Below are 21818 nucleotides of genomic sequence, written 5' to 3' on the forward strand. Positions count from 1 at the left end.
TAGGAGAGGGTTACTTCTTCTTACCAGTCCTTGATACCACAGACATAGGCATAAACCTTCAATTCTTCCCACCAAATAATACAAATCAGGGAAAGGTATGGTGTTTCCTAGGATACCGACAGAAACTTTATAAACATTCTTATGAGTATGGGATTCTGTTGGTCATCCATATCATTCAATGGAAAAGGTTAAATAAATATATGTTAGAGGAAAAGAAGAGTGAGCCATAAGGTCAGAGTCCCTGGCTTCATGTTGGCATTGATTTTCAATATAAGAGATAGTATGTGACTTTTATGCTCAGTGTAATCTAAATTGTACTACACATATTACCAAGATCATTCTGCTTTTTAATTAGGAGCAACGGCTTTTTAATTGAACTGACCAATTTTTAACCATCCTGTTTCATTGCTATAGGCATCAGTTCACATGCAGTAGCTTAAAGACTAGGACAAACAAATGTTAGATGAAAGATAGTCCTAACACTATATCAGCTTTGTCCTGCGACTGCAGTGCCTCCAGTGAGCATAGTGCTTGAATCAGTCACTAATGTCATGATTGAGAGGCAAGCAAATTTTAATCACAATAATCAAGGAGAATTAGTTTAAAATGCACCCTTAATTTTATTGGTTTCTCAGACACTGAAGCATTCTGATTTAAAATTAACCTTAGTATTTCCTGAACATAGACCCTGACCTTATAAACCAGAGGGATATGGCCTTGGATATGGCAAAAGCACAATTTAACTTTACATTCTTTTGGCCATCCTCTTCTGGAAAAGCCCCTGAGCCTTGGAAGGGGTGATAGGTGTGGGATGATCTTCCTCCCACTCAGGGAAGGCACTGAACTTTCGGGTCTCTGCATCATCTGTTTTCCATGGGCTATTGGCCCAATTCAGTGGGATTCCATCTACTATAAAAACACAAACAGCAAGAAGTAAGAGGATTTAAACAGTGGTGCTATATTTTTATGTAATCTGCTTCAAGTTATTTCTGGAAAATGTGTTAAAATTGTCTCTCTTTTGAATAAAAATGATTGTATTTTTTATTGTCCTAGGTGAAAGCAAATGAAAGAGGGGTAGCTCTAAGGAGTGGATGAACTAATTTGGATTTCTATGTATAGCATTTATCAGATGTTACAGCAGATATGCACCATTGCTCTACAGTCCACAACCCTTCATTTACCATCAATACAAATAAGCTCAGGAGCTGCCATGGTCACTCTCATTTCTGTCATAACTAGTAATTTCAACTGCTGTGAAGATCACCCTCAAATTTGGCATGGTTCACAGAAATCATTAAAACCTGTTAAAGTAACTGTTATAATTTACGACAGCTAAAGCATACAGATTAAAATAATCTCAGAGCAGAGGTGCATAGGACCAAGTCTAGAAGTCCACACTGGAAGTTTCCTGTTTTCTTTTACCACATTGTTCATGGACAGTGTTTATCTTTCTAGGCAACCATTAGTGAAAATATGTATGCCATATTGCCAACCACAGAAGGTTACCTGAACTATTATTTAAATGATAAACAGTATTTATTGGGTCTTGGTTTATAGACATGATGGAGACCCATTGGTTTAACATATGGTTTCCAGCCCGTCCTGAGGTTGACCTTCTATCACATGGCCCAAAGTCCCCACAGAAAGGATCATTGGATTTCCCCCCAATGGAATCTACTTAAAGGGAGATGCTCATCGAGTCATGACATTCTGGGGGTTTAGATATTAACTCCCAAGAGCCAGTAGCAAAAGTCAGACATCTTTTTAGGGAAGATTAATTTTTACTACACAGATAACAATAAAGTGCATTTAAAGGTGTAGAATTCAGGGATGAAGTCTGACAAGAGCTGGACATTTGGCCTTAGAAATACAGAAGTTATAGCAGTTTGGGTCCTATGCTCTATGTTCTCTGTACCAAACGCTTCACCCGAAGGAGACCATGGATGATCAAATATGGGAACTTTTTTTCAATGACAACCTAACATACACATAAATCTCCTTTAAAAATTCTTGCTGTAATTGACTCCCTTGTCTATTTTTACAACATTGCCATACATTAAAAAATATGTGATGGATACATACACTGTTTAGTTTGCTTTGAACCTAAATAAAATATTATAAAAAAAATCCCTTTGGCTCCTTAATAAATGTTTTCTCAGTTTAAAGAAAATAGTTTTGAGAAAGTATTAAATCCAGAGAAATCATTTTTTGCATTGCTTATTGTATAATGCATTTTGGTGGGAATCTTAGCTTGCACAAAGACCACATTAAACAAAATGATAAGTGGGCCAGGAGATTCATTCAGGTAGCCAAGCAAGCTCTAGTTTCTGTTGCTACTGACGTGGGTGCTTGGGTATGCAAGGCCGATGGGGACTCCCTTCCTGGGGCAAGGGAAGGCTGGGCCAGTGAAGAGGTGGTGAGAATGATCTCTGTAGAAGAGGTGCCAGCTGGAGTGTGCACAAATGTCTTCTGGATTCTTCTTTAAAGATAAATTGACTTCTGTCCCTCTATAATAAACAAAACCTTGATTTCAGCCACCACTAAGATAAGTGAAAGTAAAAAAGGATTAACAAACACCAAAAATGTACACTTAGCAAAGTGATTAGAGGTAACGGAATGTTACTCCTCTACAAAATAAGGAAATAATTGCAATGTCGTGCTCTTTTTGCTAAAAGATTGTTAAAATGAACCCATCTGTGCAGTGCTGTTTTTAAAATCACTCTGTAAACTAATTACATTAGGATAAAGAGGGAATTTTTATTAAAAGTCCATTTTAAAGAGTTAAAATTGTACTCTGTTATTGAATAATTAAGTACCAAATTTGTTGAGTAAACAGTGTTTCTGAAAACTGTTGTTTGTAAATTATTTGTATGAACCACATTTTCTACAAAATTGTACCCTTTATTCCATCTAATAGATGTGCTGTTTTATTTCTTCATTATTGTCAACTGAATGTGGGGCAGGACTATATGTAAGCAATGTCAACTAGTCTAGAAATTTTCCTCCTAAAAAAGAAAAAAAAATCTAGTGAAGCACACTTTTTTTTTTTTTTTTTTTGCAAATGATGAGTTTGAGCAATATCTTTTCAGAAAAATGGCATTTTTATCATGTGGCAAGTTGAAAAGGAATGACAGTTGGGGGACGTAGAGTGACAGGTGTACACAGAAGAAACACATAACTATTGTTGTAAATAGAGAAGATTTGACAGCACTGAAACCCATTCTCCTGTGGATGAACTCTTCATATCCCCTGGTGGTTAGGGTGACATGGGGAGTGTGTGATTAATTACAAAATATTCCTAATGAGGTCCCACTTACTGATTCTTGGCCTTAGTGCCTGAGCAGCTGGGGTCTGATTTAGAAAGTCCTTTCCTGGGCCTATATATTGGAGGGTGCTGCCTATGTTTTCTTCTAACGGTTTTCAATTTTCAGGTTTTATATTGAGGCCTTTGATCCATTTGCAGTTGACTTTTGTTCAGGGTGAAAGATAATGGTTAATGTTCATTCTGCAGGTAGAGATCCAGTTTTGCCAGCACCATTTGTTGAAGTTGCTATCTTTCTTCCATTGTGTGTTCTAACATCAGGTGATCAAAACTGCATGTTTGGATCTTCTATTGTGTTCCATTGATCTATGTTTCTATTTTTTGTGCCAGTACCATGCCATTTTTATGACTATAGCTCTGTAGTATAATCTGAGATCTGGTGTGCTGATCCCCCAAGGATTGTTTTTTTCACCCAAGATTTTTTTGGCTAGCCAGGGTCTTTTGTGATTCCATATGAATTTTAGGATGATTTTGTCAAGTATTGTGAAGAATGTTTTGGGTAATTTGATTGTTATTGCATTGAATCCTTAAATTTATTTTTGTAAGATGGTCATTTTCATAATATTGATTCTACCAATCCATGGACATGGTAGGTCTTTCCATCTCATAGTGTCCTCCTCTATCTTTTTCTTTTAGAGTTTTGAAATTTTCATTGTAGAGATCTTTAATGGCTTTGGTTAGGTTTATTCCTAAATATTTTTGAGGCTATTGAGAATGAGAAGCTTTCCTTGAGTTCTTTTTCTGATTGCTTATTATTGGTATGTAAGACTACTGAAACTGGAAGCATTCCCATTAAAATCAGGAACCAGAGAGGGTTGTCTGCCATCTTCACTCTTTTTCAGAAACTCTTGCAAGAGCAATAAGACAAGAGAAGGAAATTAAAGCAGTATGAATTGGAGAAGAAGAGTCAAGTTATCCCTATTTACAGATGATATACATTACAGATCCCCAAAATTCCAGTTGAAAATCGTTAGTATTGATTAATACTTTCAGTAAAGTGGCAGGATATATTTTCTTTTTTAAAAATTTTCTTTTATTGAATTTTTGTGTATTTTATACAGAATATCTCAAAGAATCTTAATCACCTTTAACCCTGTCCCTACCAGCACCCCCCCCCACACACACTGGAACCCATATACTCTGTCATCTGTATTAAGGCCCAGTGTGTCAAGTCAGTGTCCCCAGATGTTCCCCTGTGCAAGTCCATCCCCTGAGGTCTAGTCAGCTATCTAGAGTCTCTTGTTATAGGAAGATCATCTCTTCCTCATCCAGGAATAATCAGATGCTAATGTTTCCTCAGGTAAGATTGGGGCCTGCTGTTCATTTCCCCAGTTCTGTGCTGTGTTTTTGTCTGCCCGAGTTTGCATGGCACTTTTGTATGCCAACACCATTGTCATAGAATCATATGAGCAGGGTCCCAGGAGTTTGTAGGATTCTGTTTCCATATGGTCCTGTACCTCCTTCCTGTCTCTTACATTCTTTCCATCCCCTCTTCTTTGATGGTCCCTGAGCCCTTGGTGGGTGAAGTTTAATATAGGCATCCTCTCCACGGACCAGCAATCTGCAGACTCTTATTCTCTATGTTTTGGCCATTTGGAACTGTTTATGTTTCTGTCCCTCTGTTGCATGAAAAATCTTCATTAATGAGAACTGAGAGATTCATTAGTGTCATCTTCATTACCCCTGTTCTATATTTGGTGTAGCTTAGGTGTAGAGGTTGCATTGTAGATGTGTTGTTTAGACCTGGGCAATTCTTAGACAATGTGTGTGACCAGTTGGAGTACTTGTTAATAATCTCTGATTGGTGCAAAATAAGCTTCTTTGATGAGTGGTGACTGGGATATTTGTCAGGAAATATAAGGATACATATTTTGCACATAACAAGAGATCACATTAGTCTAGGGATGTGACAGTCTTGGGGTTTTCTCTAAGTAATTTGTCATTAGGTTGTTGGACTAATATGATTCCCTCTGTGTTTTTATTTTTAAACTAGCTCACATTATTTATCTCTCCTCTCTCCCTGTCTAACCCTTCTACCATGGTTTCCCCATTTAAAGTGTCTCGATTTTCCTCATTTCTCCCTTCCTAATACCAGTGTCCTATGGTCCCACCTCTCTTAAGTGTCTTCTTTTCCTTCACCCCCAAGGTTCCTTGTATAATCCTCCCTCCACACTCCCATTTAAATACCCCATTATCTATTTCATAATTTGAAAAATGCCTTTTAAAAGTTGATATCTAATTAACAAAAGTAACGGAAAAATTGGAGCTTTATTGAAATAAGAATTACAGTCAGACTTGGTGGTGGGTATATAGCTGAAATGCCTGTACTTGGGAGGTTGAGGCAGGATGATCACTGGGAGTTCTCAGTCAGCCTGTGTCACATAGTAAGTTTCAAGCCAACTTGGAGTTCATAGTGAAACACTGTTTGAAAAGAGGAGAAAAGAAAGAATTGCAATGATTGTGTCATGAAAGACACCAACACACCTACATTGTGTTTCTATGTACTCTGATTTGCTTCTAATGTTTTTTTTTCTTTTTAATTAAAGGTCTTATTCGCTTGCAAGAGCTTATCAAAGCTCCATCACGGTACAATCTTCGACTTAAGATACGTCAGCTACCGGCTGATACAAAGGATGCAAAACCTTTACTGAAGGAAATGAAAAGAGGCAAAGAATTCCATGTAATCTTTGACTGCAGCCATGAAATGGCAGCAGGCATTTTAAAGCAGGTAAACTTTAAATTGTTTAAGTAATTAGTTTCCTTATAAATGTTCCTTTAAACTATATTTTTTAAAAACTGATACTTTATTATTTGAATAGTCATTAGAAAGTCTTAAGATTGTTTTCAGTTATATCGTTCTTTGAAACATTGAAGTTTTGAGGCTATTATCAAATATCTATTGATTAATTTGATAGATATTTCTGTTCTGTCTTGGAACAAAGAAAGAAGTAAAAGTCCATGATTGAATAGCATCCATTACAATCAACCAGTAAGAAAAAGATAAAAGATATTCACTCTTCATCTATTATTTAATGCCTTACATATTTGACCTTCTTTAATTATCTCCGCAACCAAAAGAAAACGAGCTATCTCAGGCTAATCTCAGAATGACTGAGTGACTCAGTCACTTCTAAAGCTAACAGTTTGTGACAATAGAATAATATTTCAGCAGAAACATTTCTTTCAACAGAAAGTTGGAGAGTAGGAACAAATGAGAGATCAATACTGAAGACTAAATGGTAGAAGGCCATATACTTATCAGGTAGTAGAATCTGGATTTGACTTCAAATCATTGGATTTTTGTCTTTTAATATTTATAAAAATGTACACTGGGTTAATAACATGGTAGATTTGGATTGATTAGTAAACTATTTTTAAACCTCTTACATGTAGGATAAATTATCTGTGCTGGAGAGTTATGAAGATTCAAATGCCAAATTATATCCATTAAATATAACTAGCAACAAAGTGTCCATTATAACATGGTTATTTTATTAAGCACATGTATGTCCAATATTCCTATATAAATGTCTATTTTACTATAGTAAAATAGTTAATTGGTTTGGAATATCGTTCTAGCTTTATATTTTAGATAACAAAGCATATGAGAGATTTTGCTTGCTTGTAATTTTCAGTTTGTTTCAGTAGAATGTAATGACGAAATATGAAGTAAAGATCTGTTTTTATTCACAAACTATGCTTGATCACATTTAAAGTGCGTAGATTTGGAAAAGCAGCCTTTGCTTTACTCCCAGAGTGGTAAAACAGAGCTTCCACCCACTCTCCCAGTGCTTCTAAGAAGAATGTAATGGATCAACACTTTTCTTTAAAGATCTAATCCTGATTTACCCTTGTTGTTTGGAAAATGAGAATACTCATCACCTCTAATAACAGAATTTGCATTTATTTTCTATTAGGTATTTCCATTATTTTTTATTTGTTTCCGTATGTATAACATGGTCTGTGTGGGAAATGAAGACATATCAAAATAATATTTAAACATATTTAACAGAAAAGTATATAATTTTAACATGTTTAGAAGATGAAAATTGAGAATAAAGTTAAAATGAGAATATGAAAATTGAAGTGCAGTGACTGGCGTTACTATACAGAATGTATGCTTAAATGTCCATTAATTTTGGGAGAACAAACACAAGAGTTGACTTTTTTCTCAATTATCTGATATTAAAAGTGAATTTGTCTCACACTTGAGAGTAATTTATTCCAGAAGCAAGTTCAAGAAAAAAGTAAATAGATTCTTTTAGTAAACACCACAAAAATTTAATTGGTATGTGTCTTGTAATGTATGATTTCTTCTCTGAGCTTCTTCAACAATGGCTGATTTTGGAATACCAAAGGCACAGCATCAGCTAAATAGCAGAAATAGATGAGATTTCAGTTGGTATGCCTTGTAAAAAATGAATGTTAGGAGAATCCAGAAAAAGGGATGGTATTAAGTTAATCTAATTGATTTACTGAGTTTATTTAACATTTATTTAAATTAGCTGAAATTTTGCTGAACATTGAGCAACAGTAAATTTGAATTTTTTTTTCCCAGAAAGTTTTGAAAGTGAGTGGAACTTGAGGTTGACTAGATTTTCTATGAGGCAAGTTAAGTACAATAATTGATGGATATGACTTAAGAGCAGATATTCCCACCTCTATCCAGATTTATCATAGAGAACCATCTTGGAAGAGCCAAGATGGTCTGAAGTAAAATCTCACCTTCTATCACACAAGAAACAAAGTGATCAAGGAGTTCAAATCCCAACTCAGAGAGTGTGGAATAAAATCTCAGTTGATGAACTTGTATCGAGGAATGTCTGGGGACACTAATTTGACACAACAGGCCTTAACATAAATGACAGAATATATGAATTCCAGTGTTGGGGGAGGGGCTATGGGAGGGTGCCATTGGAGACTGGGGTATAAAGATAATTAATATTGATAGAGGTGTTCTGTATGAAATACACAAAAATTCAATAAAAACAAAACCAAGAAAACCTTTCGCCCTGGGGAAAAATGTAAAAGCTAATGCAAATAAACTACAACAGCAAGATTCAAAATAAAATTAAATATTAAACACACACAGACACAGGCACACAGATCAGACACACACAGAGACACATACAAACATGCATGCCCTGCTTTTCTCTTAACTTTGAACAGTATTTTTCCTGGATCTAACTGGATAGATAAATTATTTCCAATTATGTGCCTAGATGACCAAATAATAGTTTGTCATATAATAATGTAGTATTATTATCACTACACAGGAGATTTTGGATATTTTTATTTTTTGAAAGTTCATCTGTGGCCTTTCTGAAAACATCACATAGATTATAACAGATTTTATATTGAGGCCACATACATTTGTGAATAAAATATCAATCTTTTCCCTTTTAATATGATTTGAGATGCACATCCAATACATTAGTTAGTAGTATGACAATATATTGACTTATAAACAAAAAATGTACAGAAATGCTGGAGAGATGGCTCAGCAATTAGGAGTACTGGTTGCTCTTGCAGAGGACCCAGGTCTGAGTCCCAGCTCCCACATGGTGGCTAATGACCAGGGGAACTGACTCCTTCTTCTGACCTTCTCAGGCATTGCACAACACAGGCATGCTGATATACATGTGGGCAATATACTCATATGGATAAAAAAATTTAAAAAGTAAAATAAAATAAAATAAAATAAAACAAAATGAAGGCACAGATAAAGAAGGTACAGAGCAAGTGGGTCTTGTTTGTTTTTAAATTAATCTGTAGAGATAGTATTCCTATTGCTTGGTTTGGGAAGGCCACAAGATAGGTACTTAAAAATTCCCTTCTACAGAGACTATTACCAACTACCACAACTGGTCACGCAAGGACATTTTCTATGAATTGTCCAGGCCTAAGTGACACATCTACAGTGCAACCTCTACACCTAAGGCTCATGGAACATAGAAGATGGGTAATGAAGACGACACTAATGACTCTGTCACTTTTCAATAACGTAGCTCCTTCATGCGGTGGATGGCCAGGAACACAAAAGGTCACAAATGTCCAAAGTGTAGAGATCAAGAGTCTGCTGCATAATGGTCCTTGGACAGGATCCCTTTATTAAACTTCACCCATAAAAGGTTGATCTTTCTACAAGAGACTCTAGATAGGCTGACTAGACCTCAGTGGGTAGATGTGCACTGGGGAACAGCTGGCATTACTGACAACACAGGGTGCGTTAACAGGGATGACAGAGTATATGGGTTACAGTTAGGGAACTCTGGGAGGGTGTCACTGGGCACTAAGGTATAAAGATGATCAAGATTGCTTGAGATGTTCTGTATGAAATACACAAAAATTCAATAAACACAAAATTTAAAAATTCCTTTCTAGTTTTAGTTTTTTTGATCATATATTATAGTCCATAACTGATGATTGTTTTCAAAATCAGTATCTGGAGAAAAGTCAGAGAAATCCATGAACACATACCAGTGGTCATTATAAATTTCTCTTCAAGTTGATGAAAAAGAAAGCTGTGACCTTTCCAGAATGTCCATGCAGAAGCAAATCTGTCTCCCTGTCATGTGCTCAACTCCTATCCCTGCTGTCCAATCACAAGTCTACATCTACACATTAGCCTGATATGCTAGGAATTTTAAATTATCAAGGAAAAGAGAATATCTTCATTTCATAGATTATTTTAAAAGGGTCAATCTCTTTGAGATTTTAAAACATGCACTTTTGGGGTTGAAGAATTGGCCTCGCAGTTAAGAGCACTGACTGCTCTTGCAGAGGACCCAGGTTTGATTCCCAGCACCCACATGGCGGCTACGAACCATCCTTAACTCCAGTTCCCAGGGATTCCAAAGCCCTCTTCTGACCTCTGTGGCATTGCACGACACGGGTGCACTCACATACATGCAGGCAATACACTCATACACATAAAATAAAAATAATAAATAATAAATGCACTTTTATAAAATGTCATAGACAGTGAATACGCAGCAAGAAGTTCTTAATGGAGTGCCATTAGTTTGTGGCACTTAGAGTGGAGTTGGGAGGCACTGTTCATCAGACCTCAGAATATGTTCCTGAAACTTTAAATTCATCTGTAGATTCAAGCTGGACTTTGTATGGAAACAATTTGCAGTTTTCCAAAACATTGAATTTATCTCTGCCATCCTGCATATGACCCAGGCACTGAAACCACACTCAACCTTCTCATAAAGACATCTAGTGCCAGCACCAATTATAATTCTTGGCAAGTGATGTTATTTACTACTTGCCTCCCCTTTCAAGTTTCAACCTTTAAATAAGCCTTCTGCATTTTAAAATCTCTGCACATTTAGTTTAAGTAATTGCACATGTGTTAAGTGGATATCATTTGACTCAAATAACTTCCTTTCCACATTTTAGTATCTCCAGTTTGCCATTTTCTCTGATGGAGACTCCAGGAGTTAGAGCTGGATTCGTGTTTTCTCAGTATCTCTCCTCTTTGGGCAATTTATTCATCTTTGTTATATCCTAGTTTCCTTACCTATAAAATGAGTATAACATAATAATTCAACCTATTTTATAGGGTTCTTATGTAGTTTGAATATGCAATATACTTAATATAATTCTTGATACATTTAAGTCTTGAGACATAATATAATCAGTATTTACATTTGTCCTATGAAATCATAGTTTATCTATTTCTGTACCTATTGAGCAAGAACGAAGGAAGTAAGAAACCAGGCTGGCATTGAGGTGCCTTTGATTGATTGTGGAGATGAGATGCCTTTTGCACTTATCAGGAGCAATGAACATTTGCTACATACAATAGTAGATAATAGAAATATTTAATTAGGAAAAATGTTTTTATTGTGCTTAAGATGCTAATTTGATCCGAGTGTTATAGGTTTATAGAATTATCAATTCAAACAATATTAATTGGTGATTTGTTTCCTAAATTCTCATTCTGTGTTCAATATTTGAGGTTGCTATACTTCAACAAATGCTTTGGCTCAGTTTTATACATTTCATGTTTTCATTTCTTTTAACAAATAACTATTCTTTCTTCACTGAATTATGCATATTATAAAATTATTAATTTTATTCTACTTAATTCATGAATTCCAACCTATGACCATGAAGCTTTCCTATACATTGAACACATAGCATGGCTGAGACAGCTAATTAGTAATTGATTTTACATAGTAGTATGTAGGATTATTACGTGAAAATACTCATTTCCCACTAAGAGTTTTACATTCAGCTTTAAAAAATCCATTGATTTTCAATTCTCACTGTCATTTATTAAGTGGTTGTTTCCATCCTTAAAAGGAAAATGACATGGATACTTCTTATCACTGCAAGTTCAAATATAAAAAGAACTAGCTTTGAGATCATTGATAATCAAAACTTGCTAAGGGTTGTAAAACACAGAAACAGTCATTTTCCTCTTCAACAAAAATATTCCATATTTTCTGAATATGATGGTTAAATTTCATTAATGTTAAAGAAATTTCTAAGGTACTAATAAAAATGCTATTTTGTATAGTTTTCTGCAATACGTTTTTCTAATTGAGCAACACAATTATCAAAATAAAAGGGTGCTCTTCACTTGAGCATTTGTAGTGAAGAATTTACAAACATAAGGCACTAAGATGTCCTGATTTAAGGCTTTTTGTCAAACCTATTGCCCACAGGCTGCATAGCTATATGCCTTACAGTTGCAAACATTCTCAGAATAACTTTACTATCAGAAGAATTATTCTAGAAATTTTTCCAATACCCACTAATCTTTTTAACTAATACTAAGAAAAGTTCTAATGCAACCCAATTTTGACATAGCATGAATAAATGGGGTTATTTTTTATAAAATTGTACACTATCACCTTTCTTGCTGAAATAATGGATTTCATACTATAATATGTATACCTTGAATATTAATATTTATATTTGTTTTCATTATTTCTTAGGCATTAGCTATGGGAATGATGACAGAATACTATCATTATATATTTACTACTTTGGTAAGTAATTTATTAAAACAAGAAGATAATATTGTAGGTTTTTATTATAATGACTCCTGAAAAAGATGAAAATTGTGGTTTTGAATGAGAAGCAATACAATGAGTAGCACATGTGTGTTTTATGCATTATATTATTTTGGTAAATCCCAGGAGGGATTATGAGACAGAACTAATAACTCTTCAGAGGTAGCTGATGATTTTGAAATACTACCATTTCAAATATTAATTGAAAATATTATGTCTTTTTTATGTTACTTCAGAGACTTTTAGAGCATAATGGATTTTAAAGTTAGCTTGCTTGTTAAAAAAAACTGTTTCAGACAAACACATGTAGTTTTACTATTATCTCAGCTTCCTTAATTTTATTTGGAAAATGAAACTTATTTAAACCAGCCTCCTTTCAATAGATTAAATTTTCCATGTTTAGTTAGAATTTTTTTTAATTTTTGTTGATTTTTTGTGATTTTCATACAATTTAGCTTAACAGTATTTAGACCCTTTGAATTTTTAAGTTTATATACCTTAATTTGCAATTAGCAAATTGTATGTTACCTGTATATGTTGCCTTCATCTGCGCATGACCTGATCTTATCTTCATGTGCCCATGAGCCATGAGTATCTGACTTTCCCTTTTTATAGAAGGTGTTTACCCAAACTACCTTCTCTTCTGTGTTTTTGTATTTTCCTTCTTCTTTCCTTCCTTCCTTCCTTCCAACCTTCCTTCCTTCCTCCTTCCTTCTTTCCCTACCTCCCTCCCTCCCTCCTTTTCATTTTTCCTTTCCCACCCTTAATGTCCCACTATTTTTCTTCTCTCCATTACCCTTCTGTCCCTTTTCATTGCCCATTTTAAATATCCCACTATTTTCCTTCCTGCCCTCCCTCTTTCCTTCCTTCCCTCCCTCCCTCCTTCCATCTTTGCTTCCTTCCTTCCAACCTCCCTTCCTTCATCCTTCATCCTTCCTTCCCTCCCTCCCTCCCTCCTTCCTTCCTTCCTTCCTTCCTTCCTCCTTCATTCCCTTCCTCCCTCCCTCCTTCCTTCCTTCCTTCCCTCCCTGCCTCCCTCCCTCCCTTCTTCCTTCCTTCCTTCTTTCCTTCCTTCCTTCCTTCCTTCTTTCCTTCCTCCTTCCTTCCTTCCCTCCCTCCCTCCCTCCCTCCTTCCTTCCTTCCTTCCCCCTTCCTTCCTTCCTTCCTTCCTCCTTCCTTCCCTCCCTCCCTCCTTCCTTCCTTCCTTCCTTCCCTCCCTGCTTCCTTCCTTCCTCCTTCCTTCCTTCCTCCTTCCCTCCTTCCTCCTTCCTTCCTTCCTTCCTTCCTTCCTTCCTTCCTGCTTCCTTCCTTCCTGCTTCCTTCCTTCCTCCTTCCTTTCCCTCCTTCCTTCCCTCCTTCCTTTCTCTTCCTGCCTTCCCTTTTTTTTTTTTTTAAGGTGTAGCTCAGGCTGGCTTTGAATTTACAATCCTGCCTGTTATCTTATGAGTGCCAGATATAGATGAGCACCAGAAGCTGAATTTAAGTCGTTTCTCTATTAGTACATCATCCAGATCTTTTTCCCTCTGTGAAACACATCCCCGTTACTTTCTGTAATCCTTCCTGTCCATTTTCAATTTAGGCCTTTATGTTATTTTCTGTTTGTCTTTTCAATAATTTTCTTTAGATTGTTCCCTGGGAAAAGGGTATGTTTAAAGGTCCAGTCATCTCCTTCCTTTAAATAATGTCTAAATTACTATGTATAATAGTCTTAGTTACTATATATTATAAGACATTTCTAAATATTGTAGAATTCATAAAATTCCAAACGTTAAATCTCAATTTATTATTCTATACATCAACTCTTCTTTAATTACATTTTAAATGTCTCATTTCAGATTCCTGCACATTCCATAAAATTCTATTTCTTCTCCACAGTTTCTTTCTATAGCATCCATCTTTTCTATGCCCATGGTGACCATCTAATCACAGTTCTCTCTATTCACTAAAAAATACTCCAATTACTTTCCGTACTCTGGGGATTCTTACTAAATTCCAGTTGATCTCAACAGCTTCCTGAGATGACAGAGCTTGCTATATCTGAGGGTAGTAGGCTGTGTGTTATGGACAAACACCAAAATGGGCTCTGCCGCATTGCTACACCTCTTCTTCCTTGATGAAACTTAGTGGCAGGCTGGAGAAGAGGTGCTAGTTGTTTCCTTCATCACTTCTATCAAATGCTCTTGTAACTTGATTGACTATGATTTCCAGAACATCAAGTCTCATACTGAAGAAAATAATAGAACATCTGTCTTAGGACAAATATAATTCATTAGCCTACTACTGAAGATTTGTAGTACTTTGATTCTAATCCAACTTTCCAATTTTCTTCAGCTCTCATTCTCCTTTACAGAATCTCTTTTTACAATCAAATTGATGTAAGACAATCTCTAGGATAAGGATTATATTTTCTCATTTTTGTATTACTACTTACATTATGAATGTCCTTTGTTTTACAAATAACCTGGTCATTCTTTATTGACAGATATGGGGGAGAAAATAATCCTTTATCATACAAAGTACATAGCTGAGACCTCTCCCCCAAGCAAAAGAAGTTACTGAGACAAAAGCATATAGAGTTATTGCATGAGTCTTCAGAAATGAGACCCAAAGACACAAGAAGCTCTCTGGTTTTATGTTTTGATTTTCTAAAAGAGTATTGGGTTCTGTAGAAATATGATTGAATAAAGGGTGATATTATCCAGTAATAAGAGTAACCTGGCTAAAGTTTAGTAAGATTTCTTTGCTCTGATTCTCATAGAATAGAAGACTTTTCAGTTACTGGACTAGATTTCTCTGGAAAGAGAGTTTTTTTCCTTTTTTTTTTTTTTTTTTTTTTTTTTTTTTTTTTTTTTTAAAAAAAAAAAAAAAAAAAAAGAGGACGATAAATCTTTCACTGTGATATATCAAAATAACACATACTCACATATTGTGCGTTCTGTTTATCATGTTCTCTTCTCCCTGCCCCACTGTCATCCCCCACCCCCTTTCCCAAAGGTCCTTTTCCCACATTCATGTTCTTCTGTCTTTGTTTGTGACTGGTGATGTTTAATAAGGACCATCTGTGCACCTAACTATCTTCTGTAGTCTGGTATGCACACTGTTTGGTACCCAACTGAAACTAATGAGTGTTCTCTCCTAGAATCCATCAGCAGGTAATAGTTAAGCAGGGAAGGGTAGGGCCCCATTTTCCTTGATCCATGATTGCTTATTGACAGTCTAGACCCTTGTGCAACCTCAGCTGCCTGAGATAATGTTTGTAATGGCTGTGTCATGCCCTGAAGATAATATTTCAAGCCCTTCTCCCTATCTTCCAGCTCTTATATTCATTCTATTCTCTCATCCTTGATGCTTCCAGAGTCTTAGAGGTGGCATGGATATTCTGATTAGGGTTGAGCACTCAGCCGTCACTTATTCTAGGTACCCTGAATAGCCATGAGTTTCTGCATTCATCACTCTTTAGTGTTCAGTGGACAATGCTGCTGGGGTGGTGGAAGTATGTCTCTGTGCTGGAGAGGAAGGCAGGTTTTAGTTTTAAAGGATCTAGGCCTAAGAACTCCTTTACAGCCCATATCAGTAGGGGAAGTTGGAAGAAGTTGAGAGGGTGACAGCCTCAGTTTCCTTCAGCCTAGAATATTTGAGTAAAATTGTTTGAACCTCATTATAACTTATATGCTCTTTGCTGTGGGAAGATTTCACTCACCATAAAAATCTCAGCACTGTCTGTTCTGCTTCTAACTTCAGGTTCACTTATCATTTTTGATTATTTTGCCTCTTGCCATGTATTGATATGCATTAATTATTCACACCTTAAATATATCTCATTTTTTTACTAGATCATAGAAACTAAATGATAAAAACCTAATGATTCTTCTGCAGTACAAATTACAACTCAGGCAAATGCCAGTTGCTTTCCTTTTTGGTTTTGTAAGTCAGAGGTAAGCTGCACACAGGATATGTGGCATTCATCATACCTCAGTTCTCTGTATTGTCCATAAGATCTGAAGATGAGCTAGTGCCATCTAGAAAGTCCCCATGCTCCACATGTTGGGGACAAGTCCTACATGTCACCTTATGGCAACATCCAACTCCCTCCATAGATTTGGCCTCATGGCTCCTGGGAAAACTGACTAGCAAAACGAAAACATTATTGATAAGAAGACTGAGCAGGGCAACATAAATGAAGTGCTCTTTCTTGTGACTCTGCCAATGGACTATAAGACAAAGGAAACACCGTTTCTAGTCAACAAGACCAGTAGTCTTAATGTTTTTCCTCATCATTCATAGTTGCTATTAGTTAGAAGCCTTATTTCATGATCTCCTTCTTAAAAGCCAAAAGAGAGAAAAGGACAGAAAGGACAAAAGAGATAACGACAGAAACTCAACAAAATAAAACTAAAAAAGCGACAATACCTGGTCAAACAAGCAGGTAAAGGAAAACACTTCTGTTAATTTAAAGTATCACTGCATAAAATAGAAGGCTTAGTTATCTTTATATAAAGAACACTATGTAATTCCTAAATGTGACTTACAGAAGAGCTTTTTGGTCTGTTGCTTGAATTAGAATGAAATACAAACATGCATGTGTATGTGCAAAGTGTACATACTCAATTGTCTAAGCACAAAGTCAATTTATCTGAACCTTATTGATTAGTGATATCTGATTTCCCTTGAGATACAATGGCATAAATTCCTTAAGGGAAATAAGAAATGAGCATTTCAATACTACTTTTAGTAACACAGAGAAAATTCTCTTTCAGGACCTATTCGCCCTTGATGTGGAACCCTACAGATACAGTGGAGTAAATATGACGGGGTTCAGAATATTAAATACAGAGAATTCCCAAGTCTCCTCCATCATTGAAAAGTGGTCAATGGAACGGTTACAGGCACCTCCAAAACCCGATTCAGGTTTGCTGGATGGATTTATGACGGTATGAGTAACCATTTACAGATCAGTTTGTATATTTCTAAGTAGTGTTGAATAAATTATTAAATCCCCTGGGGTTTAATAATTAGTTTCATTGTCAGTAAAGATACTATATCAGAGGAATTATTTCAAATAACTCTATGAACATTTTTTCATTTTAGTTTTATATGGTAAAATTACACTTTCATCCTAGTAACTCCAATGACCTTGCAAGACTCATTAGGATACTAGAGTCTAGGGACTTCTCAAAACCAAGTAGTATCATATACAGAACAAACAATATGCTGTAAGGCATTCATCTGACATCTACTCATCAAAGTCACCAATATACTTTCTCTTCATTTTCATATGTTTTTTATATCTTGGGTTTTATGAGTGACTTACATGACACAAAAATCTACCCCAAGTCTGTCATTCTGTAAGGCTGAAGGCAAACCAAGTGTTCACATTTGTCATTTCCAAGTCCTGGATGATTGCTTTCTATTACTGTGATAAAGACGATGACCAAACGCAATTTGAGGGGGAAAGGGTTTATTTGACTTTTCCATCCTGATCACAGTTCACCATTGAGGGAGGAGCTCAAGCAGGAACCTGGAGGCAAGAGCTGAAGTGCAGACCACACAGGGATGCTTTTGCACTGGTTTGCCTCCCTGGATTGGATTTAACCTGCTTTCTTGGACCACCTGCCGAGATTGGCACCATGCACAGTAGTCTGCGACCTCCCAAATCACTCAGTAGTCTAGAATATGCCTTTCAGGCTTCCCTGCAGACTTATCCAATGGAGGAAATCTTCAATTGAGATTCCTTATTACCAGGTGTGTCAAGCTATCCCGCACATGATGATATAACTAACATGCATAAACTGTAAGAGTCCATTGTTTTACAAATGGTTTGTTAAAACCAGTGCTGTAAGCGGAAATCTAATGCAATGTGCACAATCACCCACAACACATAAAGACAAGTTAAATAAAGTTTATGTTTTCTTTGTTAAGTCTACTACAATGAAAGTGCTGTTCTTTATGGAGGTAATCAATATGAAAATTGTGGCAGATAGTCAGGCTTTCTTTTTACTGTTTTTTGTAAACTGATGTGTGCTTTTCACCACATATATTAAGTCTGTTTAATTATCATTGTCACTTTGCTCAATAGTCAAATAAGTTAGTGTTTATGTACTCTATCTAGGTTTATGGAACATTTAAAAGAGTTATGAATGCTTGATGTATTAACAAAAAATCAATTTTCTATAGATAAATCATTATTATATTTAGAAAACAGTTCAACACTTGGGTAATAATTATTTTTCATAGATCATTACCACATGTTTTTAATGAGTATTAAACCAAAAAGGAAACTTATAAACATAAACACCTCCTTACATCTCTAGGACCTTTTCCTATTATGGTTTTATGTTTTTCATTAATTGCTCCAATGAGGCTTCAAAACTTCTTTGTAATATTATAATAAAACAAGGAGAAATTTTTTCTTTTCCCCTTAAAATATTTAGTAAACTGAGAGCTTGCATAAAGAAAAGTAAAAGCAGTTATCAGTTAATGCACTGCCATTCCAAAGGCAAAAAACTAAAAAACGTTTCTTTGTTTTAATCAAAAACATAACTTCTAGAACTTAAAGACATCCTTTATCTTTAATTTTTGAAGAAATGACATGAGGCATCTGGAGAGATGACTGAATAGTTAAAAGCATTGGCTGCTCTTGCAGAGGACCTGGGTTCTAGTCCCCAGCACCCATATGGTGGGTAGCAACCATCCATAACTCCAGTTCCAGGGAGACTGACACACTTTTCTGTACTCTGTGGGCATTGTATGACACAGGTACACTTACACACATGCAGGCAGTATAGTCATACACATAAAAAAGAAAAAAAAAAAATACCATGAGGGGATTCTTTTGCCTTTAACTATTTGGAAATAGTTGAGTCATTTCAGTCATTTGGTTTTAAATTGTTAGGAGGAAAATGACCATGTAAGTTTAAAATGAAAGTATTTACCTCCAAAATATGCAGCTTTAAAATGAAATAATCTAGAAAAATTAAAAATATTATATTTTATTATACATTTGAATATGGTGAGCAAATCTTCTGGAAGTTAAGGCAATGGTATTTTAAGAATTAGAATTTAAGCTATTTCTCCAGGTGTGATGATACATGTCTTTAATGCCAGCACTTGTGAGGCAGATGCAGGTAGATATTTGTGAGGTTGAGGCCAGCCTGCTCTCCATAGCAAGTTCTACATCAGCAGGGGCCCTAGACCCTATCTCAAAAAGAGAAATATAAACTATTTAGAGTGGTTATGATTATGTGTATGATTATATATATATTTTTTATTGAGCTTTTAAATTTTATACAACATTCCCCACTCAAATCCAGACCGTCTCCCCCATCTATACCTCCTCCTATCCCCCCACCGAACTCTATGCACTCTGCCATACATGCTGAGTGCTATTCATTCAGGTGTTTGTACCCAAATGTCCTTTGGTGTGAATGTGTCCACTGGCATCTAGTCAGCCCATCCAGTGGCTGCATGTAAGTCATACTCTCCCTCACTCTGCAGCAATCAGTCTCAAATAGTTCTCAATCTAGTTCTGGCCTGTCACCTATTTTTCAACTTCCTGTTGGGCCCTTGTTTAATTGAGCTGACATGGGTCCCACATTAGATGCCACTGCTGCCACAGGCTTACATGAGTAAGCCTCCAGTGACCTGGAAGCCTCTACTTCCTTGTGTTCATGAACCAGCCTTGGCTCTTACAATCTTTCTGCCTCCTCTTCCTCAACTGTCCTTGAGCCATGGGTGGATGAGATTCCATATAGGAGTTCCATTGTACGCTTTACAGTCTCGTATTCTCCAAAACTTGGCCAGTTGTGGACTTCTGTGTGTAACGTACTCTGATGTACATGAAAACCTCACTGGTGAGAGTTAAGGGGTGCATTAGCCCTCCCTCTACCCCTTACTCTGCTATATTCTAGGCACCTTAGTTGTAGAGATTCGACTGCAGATGTGTGACCTAGTACTGGCATCTCTAATTCTGATGTAACCTCAGAAGCCAGGAAAGGGAAAGGATAAATATGTTATAGGTCGGATTCTGAATAAAAATCACCAATACCACTTAACTGAAAGCACCAAGGTAAAGTTTTATTACAGCCGACCTGGCTGTCTATATCGGGAATAGAAGCAACCCCAAACACCAGTAGGCCAAAATATTTATAGGATTACAGAAAGCAAAACAACAAGTGAGCTGATCAGGTTTATACAATGCAGCAGACTTCAAATTTACCAGTCACCATTGGTTATTGTGTGGACTTGGCTTTGGTTAAGAGAAGCAGGTTTACAGAACTGAGATAAGTGGTTACTCAACTGCAGGTTTACAGAAGCAAGATAAGCGGTTAGTCAACCGCAGGCCTAGATTACAACACCCTGTGGTATGTGGTCATGCCATTTCTCAGAATTCAAGGTTGCTTCTCCCTTCTAGGTATTTTTCATAAACAGAAAAAAAAGGCACTTTTCCTGAAATGGCTGCTTTGGGCAAAATGGAGTAACATGCTAGGTTAGTTAAGCTGAGATAGTTCAAAATGGAGGTAAAGGAAAAGAAACAATCTGAAATGGAGATAATATGGAACAGATGTTTTCCACCTCCTGAGGGAGGTGGAAAAAGTGGGAGAAACAGGCAGGGAGGAGAGGAGGGAGGGACATGCAAGGGACCACGGGGGAGGGAGGGAAATCAGGAGAGGAAAGATGGTTGGAGTCCAGAGGTATTGGGAGGAGGGTGGGGATAATGGGGGCATTGAGACTAGGAAGGGAGGGAGGAGGGAAGCCAGGTGGGAGAAAAAGAGTGGAGATGAGTGAATCTATCGGGGACTAGAAAACTCGAGGGAAAAGTGATGCCCTAGAAACCGTATGAGAAATGCACAGAGTGTCTGAACACTAATGCATATGTATATTTCGGAGATGTTTGGCAGGGAATGTAGTACCATATATAGAAGAGACCTCCCTTAGAGTGACAAGAATGCCATACAGCACTCATCTTTGCAATAGATGAGGGCTGCTGCAGAGTTGCACGCCTGGTCAGTCACAGGGAACAAATGTGTGCATTTTTACTGTCTGTTCACTCCACCTCTTTATAATTCTTTAATTTCAAAATGGATATCTTATCATTTATATTCAAAACCTACTGCTGAATTTTTTTCAGAAAAGCTAGTCAGTAGATTTAACGAAAATCTTAATACATTTTTATTCTACGAATTCTAATGATATGCCTACAAATTAGCATATCTTTCTGTATGGAAATCATAAACATTGTCCAACATTATCAGGTAATTGCTGAACCCGTGTCATTCTACATGTGATTCTGGGAAATGACATGCTTCCTGATTGAACTGTTGGAAAACAGACAAATAAAGGAGAAAGTGTATTGATGTCTACTGTAGGGAGGTTGGAGAAGCTTTACACGAGGTGGTAAAGGAGTGTTGGGAACACAGGCATGCATTCTATCTACCCTGGAGTTCCTTTCACTTTCTTCTTTTCTT

The 21818-nt window shown here is 36.4% G+C and overlaps 1 protein-coding gene across 6 annotated transcripts in view; it reads left to right on the forward strand.

The window, feature by feature from the left end:
* Positions 1-21818, forward strand: part of Grik2 (glutamate ionotropic receptor kainate type subunit 2) — a 771644-nt gene that overhangs the window by 306650 nt on the left and 443176 nt on the right. For all 6 annotated transcript variants that reach the window (XM_008822942.2, XM_008822943.2, XM_029558576.1 and 3 more), the window contains 3 exons: positions 5869-6050; positions 12277-12330; positions 17112-17285. In XM_008822942.2, the coding sequence (XP_008821164.1) occupies positions 5869-6050; positions 12277-12330; positions 17112-17285 (410 nt within the window). The remainder of the gene's footprint in view (positions 1-5868; positions 6051-12276; positions 12331-17111; positions 17286-21818) is intronic.

This window comes from Nannospalax galili, unplaced genomic scaffold (assembly GCF_000622305.1).
Source record: "Nannospalax galili isolate Female #2095 unplaced genomic scaffold, S.galili_v1.0 scaffold448, whole genome shotgun sequence".
Taxonomy (NCBI): domain Eukaryota; kingdom Metazoa; phylum Chordata; class Mammalia; order Rodentia; family Spalacidae; genus Nannospalax; species Nannospalax galili.